General features: G+C 32.6%; 2 protein-coding genes and 1 long non-coding RNA gene across 3 annotated transcripts in view; 2 read left to right on the forward strand and 1 right to left on the reverse strand.

The window, feature by feature from the left end:
- Positions 1-17,687, reverse strand: part of LOC149481782 (uncharacterized) — a 270,870-nt gene that overhangs the window by 184,839 nt on the left and 68,344 nt on the right. The gene's annotated exons all lie outside the window — the stretch shown is intronic.
- Positions 1,967-17,558, forward strand: LOC149481794 (inhibitor of Bruton tyrosine kinase). Its single transcript, XM_089704919.1, has 15 exons — positions 1,967-2,181; positions 2,418-2,778; positions 2,949-3,126; positions 3,552-3,769; positions 10,025-10,213; positions 10,539-10,748; positions 11,015-11,151; positions 12,321-12,455; positions 12,682-12,979; positions 13,435-13,557; positions 14,324-14,600; positions 14,889-15,081; positions 15,446-15,647; positions 15,892-17,124; positions 17,360-17,558. Exons 2-15 carry the CDS (start codon positions 2,620-2,622, stop codon positions 17,489-17,491), a joined length of 3,684 nt encoding a protein of 1,227 aa, XP_089561045.1. The 5' UTR covers positions 1,967-2,181; positions 2,418-2,619; the 3' UTR covers positions 17,492-17,558.
- On the forward strand, positions 7,900-9,071 carry LOC149481795 (tetraspanin-1-like). Its single transcript, XM_089704920.1, has one exon. The coding sequence runs from the start codon at positions 8,007-8,009 to the stop codon at positions 9,024-9,026; it is 1,020 nt and encodes a 339-aa protein (XP_089561046.1). The 5' UTR covers positions 7,900-8,006; the 3' UTR covers positions 9,027-9,071.

The following is a 17,687-nucleotide window of genomic DNA, read 5'->3' on the forward strand; positions in this document are numbered from 1 at the left end:
TGAGGTGGGTACTACTGTCACTTCGCGCAAAACATCTGATTTTTCAAACTTAAAATGTCTTTATGTATCATACATTGCACTTGTAAGATAATACATACACACACATATTAAGAAAAAACACTATTTTTAACATTCATGATATTTTTGATGTCACTTTTGTTATTTAAACTAGTTAAAAAACAGTTTAAAAAAGTTCTGTCTTGGACGTCCGTGTGTCTGTATGTGCGGAGGATTTTCTTGTTAACACGATAGCGACCGAAATACTTTACTAATCGAGTCTTTTTTTTTCTCTTACGCTTGAGTATGCTCAGGAAAAGAACCCTTTCATTTTTCAGGGTCTGATTCGATGTGGTTTAATTGTTATTAAATAAACAAAAATAATAATTAATAAATAATTATTAAAAAAAAATTATGAGGCGTGCACTTTTGGATTTTCCAAACTATTTTATAGTTGCAAAGGACGTAAACAAAAAATGGTCAGAGGTGCAAAACCTTTGGTGTCCATGTCAGAATTTTTCGTGTTCTTACATAGTCACTACATAGTATAAAACAAAGTCGCTTTCTCTGTCCCTATGTCCCTTTGTATGCTTAAATATTTAAAACTACGCAACGGATTTTGGTGCGGTTTTTTTAATAGATAGAGTGATTCAAGAGGAAGGTTTTAGTATATAATTTATTAGGTTTTAGACAAAGCGGGCGAAGCCGCGGGCGGTAAGGTAGTACTACATATTATAATATTTTGAGAACATTGCAGCTGTTTTGCGTTATCCTTTGTTTTCTATACAAGTTTTAATCTATACTAGATTGTGCTTCTGCTCTGCTCGTATGGGCTAAGTATAGGTAGATGGCTAGTAAGATTTTTTCTTGTTTTAAGTTGAGAATGATATGGAGAACTATACTAAAATATAAGTTGGTCGGGAGAAGAATTAAACAAAAACAGGGTATAGTTCCACACAAATTCAAATGTCAACAGGAAAATGAAGATAAACCTCAGAGATCAGCTGTGCAAAAACGCAATCGTATATAATATTTTGAGAAACTATTAAATAAAGATGAAACTTTGGCATGACTGTTATTTTATTAAACGAATAATAATAATTAGTAATTACTATTATTGGACTATTAACGAATTTCGCGGATGAAAACCCATCAAAATACTGCGCAAGCTATAACACCTACTACAGCGCTGCCGACTTGATACTAAGCGCGGGGGCACGGCCGCGCGGCGCGTTGTGACGTGACGTCACAAGCGGTCACGTGACTATTAGCGGGACTCGATATTTTTCGAAACTTTGAATGCGTATAAAATCAAAACTACTTGGTATTTTTGACTACGACAAAAACTAGTGTATTTGTATACATACAGGCTTTACTGAGACACAATTTCAAGGGATTTGGCATACCTAGTAACATTCTTCATTCCTCTGAGACGCCATATTATACATTGATTATACCAAGTCTAGACCACAGATTACTATATTATATTAGTCAGAGATCTAGACAGTACATAGTGCTCGAACTAAAATTAAATTTAACATAGAAAACAATGTGTTTATATAAATATATGTTACGCTGAAAGAACAAAAACGCTTCTTGAGCGTAAACATAGCTCACAACGCGTTGTGGTCGCATTAAAAGGCCCACAACATGAAATTCGTGTTGTGGCTCAAAATATAATACATTAAACATTTTCTATTCGTTTATGAACCTTAAATCTAATGAATTTCTATTAGATATACTAAATTGAAGCTTGTTAGCCGTTACTTCTTACGGCACATAGCCGTCTTTGAACAATTTTTTTTTGTAGTTAATTATTGCCGCGCATAGCCTGATGCATTTACAATAACCAGCAATAACCTGATTAAAATATTATATTATAATCGATGTTTTAATCACAGTGAATAGTTGTGAGTGGTGAACATTAATCACTGGCAACTGACATGTCACCGATGGCTGGTGAAATTGACGTCTGACGAAACAAGATATGTCAAAAAGTAGGATTTTGCAAGGTGATCAAGTTTTCGCCGAAAATAGCAAATTAATTATTTTATAGCATTTTATATGTAATATTATAGCATTTTAGAATTTAATGTACCCAATTTCTCATTGCATAACGTAAATAATGTCTTCGCAATCCTTTTCCACTAAACGTAAATTCTGTGCATCTGGATTCTTGTAAAGGTATGTTGTATCAGTTTCTATTTATTCTAATGCATATCGAATGTCAAGGACGCCCAATATAAAATCTGGTGATAGCTACAAAAAATTTTAGAAAGTACTTTTTGATTTCACTTATATTTTGATTGAAATACGAATAAATTAAGACTTAAATAACAACATTGATACATAATATTGTTTAGTGAAAGATATACTGACTATGCCAAGCGACACTTACAATTTTTACTTTTTACTTTCAGACCGCACCAAAAACAATTATGTTGTTCTGAAGAAAAGGAGGCCCTACAGGGGTCTGGCTTAGCCAACCTCTGGTTTTTATTTGCTCACATTTAGTTCATTTTAAGATCAGTGTCATATCTACATTGTACCTGTTAACAAAATATCATAGAGTAACACAAAGTACACAATATTATATCATAAGAAATTTTTATTATTTTAACAATGAGTAAACCTGAAGCTGATTGCACAAAAAAGTGCAAGTCTCGCACACATGGACAAATATTAACAAGCGCAATAACCAAAAGGTCCATTAGTGATGCATCACTTGCCAGTTTTATCAAAGCAACTTGCGCAAATTTCACCAAAGCTTTCGATTTTGAGGTAAGTTTTGTTATTTACAATAACTTATGCATCAATTAAATGTTGCATAACATTTTACATTTAAATTAAACCCATTATATAGTGTTCTTCATGATAATGATAGCTAGCTATTCATTGAATGTATCTTAAATATAGACATTTTAATAAAAGTAAATGATTTATTCACCTAGGGTCGTACAGCTTTGCATATGTCAGTATCAAGAGGTAGAAATGAATTAATGCATTGGCTGATCAAGCACTCCTCAGAAGCATTTATAAATGCAAAAGATCGAGAATCAGGCTACACACCTCTGCATAGAAGTATATTTTATGGACAAATACACTCGGCAGTATCTTTAATTAAAATTGGTAAGTATAAAATATTGGTAATTGTATGCTAATATTTCTAAATGTATAATACTCGCGTAAAATCAAACACTTGAAAATACAATTGTATGGTAAATCCTATAAAAATTAAAGTCTAAATTATGTTCATACTGATAAAGTTGATAAAAGAATACACAACAACAACAATTATGAATAGATAAGAACTTACGGTTTGGTTGCTAGAGAATGTTTAAATCTTATCAATAAAATTATATCACTTTATACTTTTACTTATTTACTTTATCGGTAAACAAACTCAAAAACATTGAAATTTAAAAAAAAATTCATAACCTTAGTACACACTTACATATTCATTTTTTATTCTAAAAAATATTTTTTATTCAAGTCTCATTATTAAATACATTCTCTTCACTATTATATATAATATGTTATTTATTTAATTATAGGCGTATATCCAGATATATTAGACAAGGATGATTATAAGGCCTTTGAGCATGCAATGCTCGATCGTCAATACATTTGCAAAGTGGGTAACGACATGCCAAATGATGTGTATGTGTGGGGCAGTAACTCCAACTATACACTGGGCACAGGATCCCACCAGCCTAAGAACATGCCTGATCTGCTGACATGCTTCAGTCGAACTAATGAAGATATTAGACAAGTCAGTATTATTTTTTCATCTACTTAGCTTTACTTACTTTTTTTACTTACTAAAAAAATTTTACCAAAGTATGGTAAATTTTTTTTCGAAATAATTTTTTCTTAAAATTAGGTTTAAGGGCTTGGTCTAGTAGTGCAAACAAATGCATCCTGTCATCCTATATGTAAATAATACAAATGTACTAAGGGAAAGTTGCTCCACTTAATTTTTAAAAATTAAATCATTCGTATGCATTAATTTAATTATTCGTAATAAGTACCAAAAATGACAATTTGAAACAATTTTCGTGAAAATTACACCGGGTGATTTTTTTTTATCAGTACACAAAATTTGCGAATACTTTCTATTGATATCTTCAACTTCATCACTACATAGTATAAAACAAAGTCGCTTTCTCTGTCCCTATGTCCCTATGTCCTTATGTCCCTTTGTACGCTTAAATCTTTGAAACTACGCAACGGATTTTGATGCGGTTTTTTTTAATAGATAGAGTGATTCAAGAGGAAGGTTTATAAGTACATATAATAACACCCATTAAATAGTGGAGAAGTACTGTTATTTTTGAGGTTTCTAATGTGATGTCGTAAAAAATTACATTTTTTCCGCTTACATTGCAAACGCAGGCTGAACCCTACGAGTTTTATCAAAATAATGTACTAAGTATTATACACATTGAAAAGGTCTACAGAAAAGTCCGCGAAAGTATATGTCTATCTCTTATGGATAACCCACAATAACTTTTTTTTGTCATTTACTTTTTACGACAAATAATGGCTAATTTTCGAAGCGATTTTAACCAATACAGCATTAAGCCTTAACCAATTAAATACCTTGAATACATTGTTCATTTAATATAGATCTATATGGCCCTTTACAGCGTATGATTTAAGTGAATATTTTCGAAGATATTACAGATTTAAAAATTGCGGGACGTAGCGTTTGCGGCAGTACCGGCCGGCCGCCCGGCTATACATATATTTTAAACCCGTGCGAAGCCGGAGCGGGCCGCTATGTTTTTATATACAACGTTCACACTTTTTCTGTAGTGTATTTAGTATCAGCATTGCACCCGTGCGAAGCCGGGGCGGGTCGCTAGTGTTTATATAACTGATCAACTTTTACAAAGAAATTTGGACGAAATATAAAAAAAAATAAGCTTTCCATACAAAATGCATAACTCTATACATTTTTTTCGACCTAAGTTTCTTAGTGAAAGTTGTTCAGTTTAACTAATAAAACGGATAAACAAATTTTGTATATAATAAAAAAAATGTAATGTTTGTGTTAAAAAATTATAAAATAGAAAAATACGCAAATGAAAACAAAAGATATTTATTTCTGACTAGCTTCCGCCCGCGACTCCGTCCGCGCGGATGTCGGTCTTCGCGTCTGCTACAGATTTATTATATTATGTATAATATATAGATTTATATTGATAAACCTAATTAATCTTTTGCTAGCATTCTGATGCTTTATCGGTTGCACTGGATTTATCTCTTTTTTTCTTTCAATCGCTTGAATGATATAGGATGGGTCCTTGATGGGCATCGAATGCTGAAGTCTCGAATCAATCAATTCTGACAGTAGGCAATTTATGTAAAATCTTAATAATGGTCCATCATTTTATTTTGCCTAAACGTTACATAATTTTTTATATATTCTATATTTAACGAATGATTCACTCCAGTCTAAACAGCAAATAAGCAGACTTCTGCTTCTGCAACGTTTAGTTGCACAAGCAGAAGTCTGCTTATTTGTATTTCAAAAGTGTTGTTTTTTGCATTGTATTTCAAATATTATTTTTTTTTATTTTTAACCGCATCTTCCGCATTCATGTCTTTTGCCGGAATTAGACATTTAACTTCTACTAGTCCCATTTTCCCTTTTTGATATGGGAGTGTATAAAGTAATTTTTTTAGATATTTCTCGTTATACTTTTAAAAAGTTATTATTGTCATTTTGCTCATTAGGTAAAGTAATTTCGATATCAGTTTTAAGTTTTTTGATACCTGCAATAATAACGTCATAATCGCCTGCACATACTTAACGATTACACCCTGTATACAATCCACCATCCACATTCATAATGTTTTCCTGTCCTCCTCTCCTTTACGCTGTTCACCGATACATTTTAAATGAGTAAATCTGCTACCACTGAAGGATGTTTCATTGTAATCAGCAAATTTTCACCACTGTTGTCGATTATTTGTTTTTCATTTTTAATCAGCAATTGGGAATCATCAGTTTTGTTTTTTGCAGATTGGTGATGTACCCTAACAATACGTCGAAAAGGGAAAGCATCAACGAATTATCGTTTTCGTCCTCTTTTTTTATTCTTCGCGTCTCTGTTACTTGTGTTTGTTTAGTTCTCAACACCCACTGAATTTTCTATGTTATTGTGATCTTCCATTACATCTGAGTTTTGATGATGTGATGATAATCCATTCGTTTTAATATTGGTACTTAGAGTTGGTGGACTAAACTAGAAATGGCGGACTAAATTTGTCAGCGCGTCTGTAAGATCAGAATATAAAACCAACATCCTGTATTTAAGTTACAAAATTAATAATCAAACAACATGCCGCTACGTTGAAAATGACTAGAAGAAAAAATTAAAACACCTCGGCATATAATTTTGGAGTAAACAAATTATTTTCCCCGTATAGGGATTTCCCCGGATGAACTTGGGAAGTTCAAGTTCTCAATACAAGTCTATATTATATTTCGTATTTCTCAAACGAAAAATAAACATTTTTGGAACTTCAAAAAAATATATATTATAAGAAAATTTATGAGCTTACTTTAGTTTTAAAGAAATATACATCCCTTTACTGACACCCCGTAAAATAAAGAAATTGTTGCCAATCACCTTTGCAATCTATTTGGTTTCATTAACTTTATGTTCGAAGATAATTTTTTTTCTAGTAGTTACACGCGTATTTTTTTCGTTTATTTTCCATATCGAAATCAAATGTTTAAAAATACGAATATTTGCACAAAACTAAGATAAAAATAATCAATTAACAAAAATATTAAATTTAATGAAGTAGAGCAACTTTCACTTCGGTATGAAGGAAAATCGAGCGTAGAGCACACGTCAGAACGCTCCGGCCCAAGGAGCGCGACTAAAGAAATTCGCTAGGATTTTTCCTAATTATTTTAAATATTTTTTTAATATTTAAAGAATTATCAAAATTCAAAAAAAATTTTTTTTAAAGGATTAATACTCATTGGTGTTCAACCAACTCGAATAAATTAATGGAAAAAATAACTTTTAGCAGTATTTATCAATAGATTTTGTAAGGCAAAAAATGGGAAATTTAATGAATTTATAACGTTCTAATTAGGAAAATCATAAGTTTTTCGGCAATTGTATTCAGCAGTTTTTAATAACGACTATATAAGGATAATAATGCGCTGATCAGATTGTATAAATTGTAATCGGTTGCAACGTAGTGAGTGCACAAACTTAGCTCGAAATGTCTTTGGGGGAAAGAGACTTATCTTGAAGGCCTGATTAAGGTAACATAAAGTAACTTTATAAATGTGAAAAAATTCACGCGCATTGCGTATATAACACTAATTGATAAACAAGAAAAAAAAATTCAGTTTATCATTTCATTAGCCGGGAAAAAATTGTCAAATAACTTGTTGAAAACGCAATTTTGCTAGACTGCAGCCTTAATGACTAACTATAAAGAATTGAAGTTTTTCTACGTTTTCTAACATGTTTTTTATGCTGACTTCACTATAAAGTCTGTTATGGTTACAACTTGCTTATTGAATTAACTGTATCCTGAGTTTTAGCATATTATGAGGTTTTTTTAGATTTATGTGTTTGAGCGAGATTTAACAATAAAGTTTTAGATATTAGATATAGCTGTATCCATTATCATAGTAACTGCTGTGCGTGACATATCGATTGCTCAGCTATCAAATTATATTTCTTGATAGGTATTTAATTACAAATAAATATGCTACTACATATTTTTCATGACAGGATCTCAGGGAAAATTCTCCACTTTCGTATTTTTGCCTTTGTAAATATTGTACCATAGTGTTTGCAACTTAAAAATCGTATCTAAATTGTGTTGCTTTGTCTTGTCTATAAATGATATGCAATTTTTATGCAATTTATTAAAAAAATATTAAAATGTCATTTCACATGTCTCTATGACATATAAAATGTTGTCTCTTTGATGTAGTTCTTGTTTAGTTTTTTAATTCAATCATCAAAATGCATACAGTGGGTCTACCGCGCACATGTCTCGGTTTTACAAACTTTTTATTTTTCCTCTTGGGCCTTATAAGCTTGGCGATTTGTCTTTGGTGCATGATAAACACCGAGTTCTTCACAGAAGTTAATTACACTGTGACCAAAAGTTCTTTAGTGTCAGCTATCGCGAATTTCGTCAATCTAAAGCTCTGGTTTACTCCAATGACGACCATATTAATACCAGTTGCTTGTCTCGCTGTGTTAACATCTTGTTGCGGGGTCCTTGGAGCAGGATGTAGAACTAAATGTGCCATAAAATCATACATCTTCCTCGTCACTGCTTTATCCTTCACTTCATTCTGGCTATTCTTCGTTTCGGGCATTTATAACATTTACACGGATAACCCAAAAACACGAAGTTATTTACGCACTGCCGTAACACGTTACTATGGCAGGGACCATGATCTTATAACTTATGTTACGAATAAAATTATGGTAGACTATGAATGCTGCGGAGTGGATAACTATCAAGATTTTTTTAGTACCCTTTGGCAGAAGAATAACATGGATAAAATACATCCAATGCAGTGTTGCAAACTAACGAATAAAACGAGTTTAGTACCCGTTTCTAAAAATTGTACTCAAAGTATAGAGAATATCGAGGCTTATATTGATAAAGGTTGTTTCAATGCGTTGAGACAGTCAATTAAAGATAATAAAGCGAAGATTATATTTTATGTTGTGTTAATTCTTTTTGCATATTCAGTTATAATGCTTTTCGCATATTGTATTATTCGTGGTGAGCCACTAATAGGAGCTATTGCTGGTGATTTCGCATCGTATATCCCAACTGGAGATAATTTGGACAAAGTGGTTGTTTCCAACTCCTCTCTAGATAACATGATGTTTGCTGAAGAACCACCAAAGAAAGTAGTCAGAGTTGTTTCGGCGATTAACCCAGGATTAACGTATAAATTGACACCGAGTGTTTATGGTGGAAATCATGGTTTCACTGGAGATAGGAGATCTTTTACAAAATAAAGAAATTAAATGAAATCTTGTGTTCATTTTTACTGCCCAATTTTTTTTAACGTGATAACGTTTTTAAAATCGTTTTAGTCGGGTGACATGTTCAGAAACTTGTGTCACACCAAAACCTCACGAGCGCGATCGCAGGTATAACGAGAGAGAGACGGACCGATCTCCCGTCTCATCTCGAGCGCTGCCACCAATAAGACGTTATCACGTAAACATCTCGATCGCAAACCTACTTTACAAACAACCAATTTTTTTTTACTATACCAACTGCTAGTGCTATAACCTCATAAAAGCTAAAATCCACTAATTTGTTTACACTACGAAACTAAATAATTTAATTAAATTATTGCGGGGATTTGCTCATAACCCTGGAGTACTGCAATCCCTGTCTTTATGTGTGCCGGACAAGTACACTGAGAAGCGTCACAGGCCGCCGCTACTTTATGTCCCTCAGGCGCGAACCATGCTGCTCGCGAAGTCTCCTCTCGTGCGAGCACTACGCATTCTCAATGACGTCCATGGCAAAGTGGACATTTTTACGTGCCCGTTGGGTGAATTAGCAAAGGCTCTTCTGTATATTATTAGCTATTAATTGTATTTTTATTGTGTTAATTTATTTCTTAGATTACTATATAGTTTGTTAGTTTAAGTTGTTTTATTATTAGTTTAGTTTTTGTGTAAAATTTTAGTGTAAGTCAATACCGCATTAGGATAAGCCTGTAAAGGTAATTGATGTAATGATAAATAAATAAATAAAATAAATAAATTAAATTAAATAATAGTAAAAAAGCGTCAGCAAACGGAAAAAAAACTTGTACCGTTATAGCATAGCTTACCTCGCTTTTGCGGAGAGATGTTACTTGGTATGTAGCTTTCCAATGGTAAAATAATTTCAAAAGTGATAAAAGCCAAATATTAGTGTAGATTATCAGTATTGCGTATTCTTTACTATATCAGACAGCGATATTAACGTGCAACATTATAGCTCCAATTTGTTATAGGTGTGTCTAGGCAAGTTCCACAGCGTATTCCTAAGCAGCAATGGCTCGGTGTGGTCCGCTGGCCAGCCAAGCCGAGCAGGTGGTACGACGGCCACTGCGTTGCGACCAATCCTCGTAAAATTACACGAACCATGCAAACAGGTGGCCTTAACTCTCACCTCTACGGTGTTCCTGCTGCAGAGCGGTGCGGTATGTTTTAAATTTACAAAAAAAAGTTTTTAATGTATCTTAATGTTGTGTTATAGTAATTGTGGTCAAATTATAAACCAGATTTCTTTAATTTCTTTACATTAGTCTTTCACTACTTGGTAGCGAACTTAATTCATTGCCAGGAATATCTTAAAATATGAAAGTTGTCAATATTTTTTAGCATTTTTAATGTGTACCTAGTTTTGCCTAGTTGTGTATAGATTTTATGCATTTATGTTTTGCCTATTATTTCGTTTAAATTAATTTAAAAAGAATTAATTTAAAATTTTACTGCCTATAAAAAGACATAACATTTAAATTTCAGATGTACCAATATTCCTCGACCAGTTCTGACAATACAAACCCAGGGTCTAAAGTGGCCACAACAAAGTATCAGATATCGAATCCTATAGGTGTGTGTGCGGGACGGTCCCACGCGGTGTTGTGGAACGCGAGGGGCGTTTACACTTGGGGCATTAATTTGGGGCAATTGGGGCACCAGACTGAGGATAAAGTTGTCCCCACGCCAAAGAAAGTAAGTATTCTGTTATGATGATACAGAAAATATTTTTGGTAATGAAGAATGATTTTTTACGATCAGCTAATTATGAACATACAAACTTATACACTTAACCTCTGTATAAATAATATACAGTAATATTAGATGTTTTGATTTCATCACATAAATATTACAACTCAGACAGGTTGTATAGTAGATTAATTTATATGTAATTTTATTTTTGTTAACGAAAACAACTTTTCCACCAATAATGCTATGTATTAAAATGAATAAAATCTCAGGTTGCCATATCAATGAATAATAAAGAGGAGACAAAATTCGAGCTGGTGGATGCTTCAGACGCTGCGACAGTAATTTCGACCAGCCGAGGCGATGTTTACCTCCTGCATAAATATATTTGCAAGAAAATTGCTGTTAAGTAAGAATTTTTTTTTATAAACGATAATTTCTATGAAATCCAAATATAATATGAAAAAAAACATTGAATTTAAAATAAGTAGTGTTATTTGTGAAAGAACTTATTATTGCGATAAAATAGGGCAACACTATTTAGACTTGTCATGTGTAATACTCTAACAGCCGTACAAATAAACGAGTTATAACATTTTATGCAAAGAATAAACTAAGAATAAGGAAAAATCATACAAATAACCACGAAATAAATGTAACCTAGTATAACTTCGTAATAAGTATTCATACTAATGCTATTCCGTGCTTATTACGGCTACCACCCTAGTATAAGTCTGACATAACCGAGTTATAACATATCTTTTAGTACATTGTGCTGTGTTTTACAAGTTTTAGAAGCAATTTTCAATCTAAATTTGAGATAATAGCAATGAGAGTAATACGAGAAGTAGAAAAAGTTGAGCAAATTAATAATTTCATTACGTACCTATTGAAATGGAAAATTTTGTATGAAATGTCAAAATATACGAAATTATGAAAAACTCTTTTGATATTTATAATGATTTATTTATTTACAACATGCGCCAAACCATACATACATAAAACTTATTTCTAAACTTATCACAATAATATACACTTTCGTTGAAAATATAAATCTTCTAAGCCTGGAGTTGTATGTTTTGAGTACCAGTTATTTGGCAACTCTCTATCTCAAGGTGGTTTTATCTTCTGTTCTCCAGATATTGGATAGCGTTATCTATCATTTGCTTGCATATTTAATGATATATTTAAATTATTTCCAATAAATATTTAAAAAATAAATAAACAGAACATCGTATGATGAAACTTCACAACAAATTCGACGAAGTCAAACGAGCGTCAGCAAAATGACAGCACCAAGGCTTAACCGTAGACAATTTCAATGTTTTTCATAATTTTGTGAATGAATTGCGACGTTGCCGCTTCGCGCCTATTGCATAGCGTGAGCATAGTTACATCGACGTTATTCCAAATTTATTTGTAAGAAATTATGACATCCTTATTCTTTATTTATTCTTATCATATCTATGCATTGCATAAGGTTTGAATAAGCAAGTTTTTATTTGTACGGCTGTAAGTGTTATCTACCCGCTAAAAGTACAATGTCTTTTTGTTAATACGTTTTAAATACAATTTCAGACAGATAAACTTACACCAAGTATGTGTAGAAGCAAAAGTTAGTGAGACAGGAACATATTCTCGAGTTACTGTCTTATTGCTAACAAATGTTGGACAACTTATGATATGGCAAGATACTACCAACCGTCTTACCAGGTTTGTACATTGATTATACATTGTTTTAAAAGTATGTACTTAATTTAATTTTAATTGTTAGAATTATGTAAATAAAAAAATTAATCATCAATTATTTATCTTTTAAATAAGGTACATACTGCCACATAGTACATTAAACAACTTTTCCTAAATTAAGAATACCGTAATTTTGTATCTATTTACCACAAACTACACAACAGTCAAATGATTCGTCACTTTGTTGTAGATGCGTCTTTGGCCTTACTCACCAAGTAAAAATAACGCAAGTAGCGTTAACACACGACGCTCTCTATTTCACAACTAAATACGGCGAAGCGTTCATTGGTCACATTTCGCGCAAGACCACGCCCACTCCAATCCAACCAATCAGGAAAGAGAAAGAGAAAGATAGCGGCAAAACGGCGCTAGTTAAGTTTTTAGAGAAGGACGACTGTACTTCTGTGAAGATTATCAAAATACCAAACATACATAGAGCTACGGCTATTGCGGTCGATTATGAGGGATTGAATTTTGCGTGTTTACAGGTATTTTTTTTAATAACAATTAAGTATATGGAATTAAATGTATTATTTTGAGTTAGATAATAGCGTTTTTTTTTATATTGTTATCCCTTATTTCTTACAAATATTGAAAGGTTTTATTTTTATATGCCAATTTTTCGAAGAATTTATTTTGCTTTACTTCTACTTATATATATTTTGCCAAACCATTTTTTTTTTGTAACAGTTATTATAAAATAACTAGCTTTCCGCCCGCGGCTTTGCCCGCGTTTTCAGAGAAAACCCCGCATAGTTCCCTTTCCCGTGGGATTTCCGGGATAAAACCTATCCTATCTCTCAAGTGGGATCAAACTGCACATGGTGTGTGAATTTTATTATAATCGGTTAAGTGGTTTAGGAGTCCATTGAGGACAAACATTGTGACACGAGATTTATATATATATATTAAGATTAATTATTAAATTACATACTTATTTTAGAACAAACCAACATGTGGTCTATTATCGGTGCCGGAATTATCTCCAACGAGTCTCTCAAAACACATGGAATCTCTTGTGGAAACTGCTTCGGAAGATGATTTATTACATGATGTCATTTTTAAGGTACATATAATATAACTAACGGTCCGCCCCGGCTTCGCCCGTGGTACATATGAAAAATAGATGTTGGCCGATTCTCAGACTTACCCGATATGCACAGAAAATTTCATGAGAATCGGTCCACTCGTTTCGGAGGAGTATGCAGACTAACATTGTGACACGAGAATTTTATATATAAGATTTATTATTTCATAATATCAAATTATGTATTTACTACAATTTTTTGTTTCATATATATCTTAAATCTTTTTTATAGTAGGTTTTAAATTGTAATTATATAAATTGCATGATTTCACTATAAAAAAAATCTTAATAATATCTACCAACTTTTGTGAAATAAAATTCATAGAATACTAGCGGTCCGCCCCGGCTTCGCCCGTGGTACATATTTACGTTTTCTCTACATAAAAACCATCCTCGTACTTCAAGGAATATAATAAAAAAAGAATTATCGAAATCGGTTCAGCCGTTCTCGAGTTATGCGCTTACCAACACATTTTGCGATTCATTTTTATATATAAGATTGGTTTATCAATCACTAGCTTACCGCCCGCGGCTTTGCCCGCTTTGTCTAAAACCTAATAAATTATATACTAAAATCCTCTTGAATCACTCCTATCTATTAAAAAACCGCATCAAAATCCGTTGCGTAGTTTTAAAGATTTGAGCATATAAAGGGACATAGGGACAGAGAAAGCGACTTTGTTTTATACTATGTAGTGATTGTCACCTACAATATTTTAATAATACACATTTTGTCTCCACCTAGATTGGATCAAAGATGTTCCCAGCGCATATGTTCATAGTCGCGTCAAGCAGCGAATTATTATACGATCTGTATCAAGAAGCAAAAGCAACAAACATAAATGATGAAAAACCCATCATTTGCTTGGAGAATGTCCTTCCAGAAGTTTTTGAACGGATTCTAAAATACATGTATACTGGGTCGTGCGACGTTGCCGAACCGGGCCCGTGTGGATTGAAGATAAGGAAGGAAGATGTAGTTGGTGTCAAGAAAGAAAGAGATGTAGAAGAAGAAGTTATTGGTAAGTTTACTGTTATGGGATAATATAGGTTAAGATTTAAGTACATATATAAGTTGTTTCGAATTTTAACACTAAGCCAGTTGATTTTAAAATGTTTAGGGTACAAATTACCATGGTTTATTTCGTTAATTAATTCAGTTGCTCTTGAATGAAGCAATTATTATATTATTTTAAACTAACTTTAATATTATCATGCTTGTTCCATTTTATGTATAAGACTTTACTGTCTATATACTGTACCTACCTATAATTTACATATACCAATTAATAAATGTATGGTATCTACAGAAAACCCATCAGAAATATCAGCATTTGAAGTGTACAAGAACCAAGATAAACGCAAGAATAACAAACGTCGTCAGAACGGAACGAACTCGGCACCTCGCCCGCCCAAATTGTACTGCGATCCCGTGAAACTTGTTCAGACCTCCGCTAAGAAATTGCAAGTTATGGGACTGCATAAGATGCTTGAGAAATTCTAGTGAGTGGTTTTTGCTTGATTCTTAGATAAATTTGATTTTAACAAAATATTGTGATTAATTTATTTAAGTTGTGTTTTGTTTTTAATGTCTTAATTTTGTTTTAAAAAAATAATTAAATATAGAAATTAATTATTTTTTCCATGTAACTATATAAATGTTTTCTATTTTTGGTGGTGGTTTATCCACATTCAGATATTCAATAAAATACGAATTAATGGATTTGCAAACGTGTATTTTCATTCTTATATTTTACTGAAAAAAATAAATTATCTTACCTAGTTACTCTACATTCCTCGAAAAATGTAGTCAACTCTACCATTTTATCTAATTCTATAAAGTATCACAATAATTTTATTATTTCAGCTACAAAGAAGACTCAATACGTCACCGAGAGAGTTCCTCATACACAAAGAACCCCCCGCTAACGTGGGACCGGGACAGTTTTCCCGAACTAGTAGATACTAACGTGTGCTCCAAAGATGGCGTCCTTATATCCGCGCATAAGTGTGTGCTAGCGGCCAGGTTGGAGTACTTCCATGGCATGTTTATGCACTCTTGGACTGAGGTATGAAATAAGTTAAGGGTATACAAATATTTTGAGTCAAGTTTAGGTTGAGTTTTTTTTCTGGTCATTTTTTTAGTGACAACTATTTATTTTGTAAAAGTGAGGGTATTATGGAAAGTTTCATGTATATGCAGATTTATTCATTCATTTTATTTATTTGGGCACTGCAATTTATTAGGAAAATACCTTAGATTAAGGGCAAATATAGTATACATTATAGTTCATAATCGATCTTTTGTTTCAGAGCAAATTACTATCAAAAGTAACAATACCAATCAACCACGGTATTCTCTTGCCAGTTATCAACTTTTTGTACACCGATGCGTGTCCCGAAATACAGAAGTCTGACAGCATCGATTTCATTTGCAGTATGCTCATTGTGTCCGACCAACTCTTTATAGGTCGCCTTAGAGAAATGTGCGAAGTAGCTCTAGCCAATCTAATCACTTTGAAAAACTGCGCAGAATTATGCCAATTCGCCCACACATACAACGCTACCCAACTTAAGCAGTGCTGTATGGAATATATATCGTTAAACCTCGCAAATATCCTCGAAAACAGAGCTCTAGATCCCTTAGAAGAGGAATTACTTGAGGATATAAGCAAATATTACTGCAAATTTAACCCCATAATGTCTTCCCGTATTATAACCCCCTTTTCAATTGCACCAAGCGATGAAACTATTGAGGAATGCGCTAATAACTATCCCGTAGATTTGGATTACATTGATGAAGAGTATGTAAAAGATAGTAGCATTGTGGAAGTCAGTAAAAAGAAGACAAAGTCGAAAAAAATTGAGTACACGGAAAGTGAAAAAGCTAGAATGCGATATGAGTCCGTTAGTTCGGTGACGTCTTTAGATCTGACAGACACATCTGGCGATATCACTCTGTCCCTTAAAGAAATATCGAAAGAAACAGTAAAGTCAACTGAGAAAACTAACAAATGGACTGAAGTGTTATCCCCTCAGCAAAAACAACAAAAAGTTGTTCAGGCACGTTTGAAAGCAATATCGGCTGCGAAAGAAATACTCAATGAAGCACCCGCTAACACTTTTACGAAACTTACTAAAAATAATTCGTCGACTATCATCCCAGAACTTAACTCGCCAACTACGTCAAGAATGTCCACATCACCACAAGAATCTACAATAACTGAACTTGTTAATAGAAATTCACATTGTAATTTGGTAATCAGTCATGTTGGCCCAAAACTGTCTCAAAAGCAAAGAAAGAAATTGGCCGCAAATGACAATGGCTCTGTTCAGACTTTGGACACTTATTTGGCTAATAAATTGAATGTTGGATCACCACCAGATAAACCAAAAAATCCTTGGAAAATATGTGAAGCACCTGTTGCCAGCAGCAGTCCAAAATCGAATCAAAAATCTTTGCAATTCGATCAAATACTCGCTGATCAAAAGAAACAAAAAGACGACTCGTCAAGAATCATGTCGAAACCATTAACTTTGACTCAGGTAAGAATTAAGATATAATATCTATGCAACAAATATAACTTAATAATGTGTTATTTTTAGGGTTCCTATTGATATTGTAAAACGGAACCATATTACTGATTTTATTACTTTGTAGTATATTTTATGAATTCTGAAATAAAAAAAAAACTTTAGTAATGCATGAGAAATTTAAAAGGAGTATTATTTACAAACTACATTTAAGTCTACAAAAATTAATTTTTTATAAAATTTTCAGCTTGAAGACAAAGCTATAGAAGATCTGGAACGATTCTACAACATACATGAAGTAGATGATGAACTGATAACGGTGAAACGCATTGAGCTTCAGGTCTCCTCTCCACAGTGGATTCATACTGCCCCAAAGTGATATTTAAGTGCTATTTTATATTTTACATATTGTAACAATAATATTATGAAATAAATATTTAAAATAATGAGTGTATTATTTTTTATTTCAATATTTTTATTAATAATTAAATCGAAGCTTGTTTTTGTTGTTTCCATTAGTTAAAATTTATTATTAGATGAAACTTTCACAAACCAATCAGAGCCTGGTTAAGACT

This window comes from Colias philodice, chromosome 16, assembly GCF_061535455.1.
Source record: "Colias philodice isolate Cphi_HAF_F1 chromosome 16, ilColPhil1 Martin Lab GWU primary, whole genome shotgun sequence".
NCBI classification, from domain to species: Eukaryota; Metazoa; Arthropoda; class Insecta; order Lepidoptera; family Pieridae; genus Colias; species Colias philodice.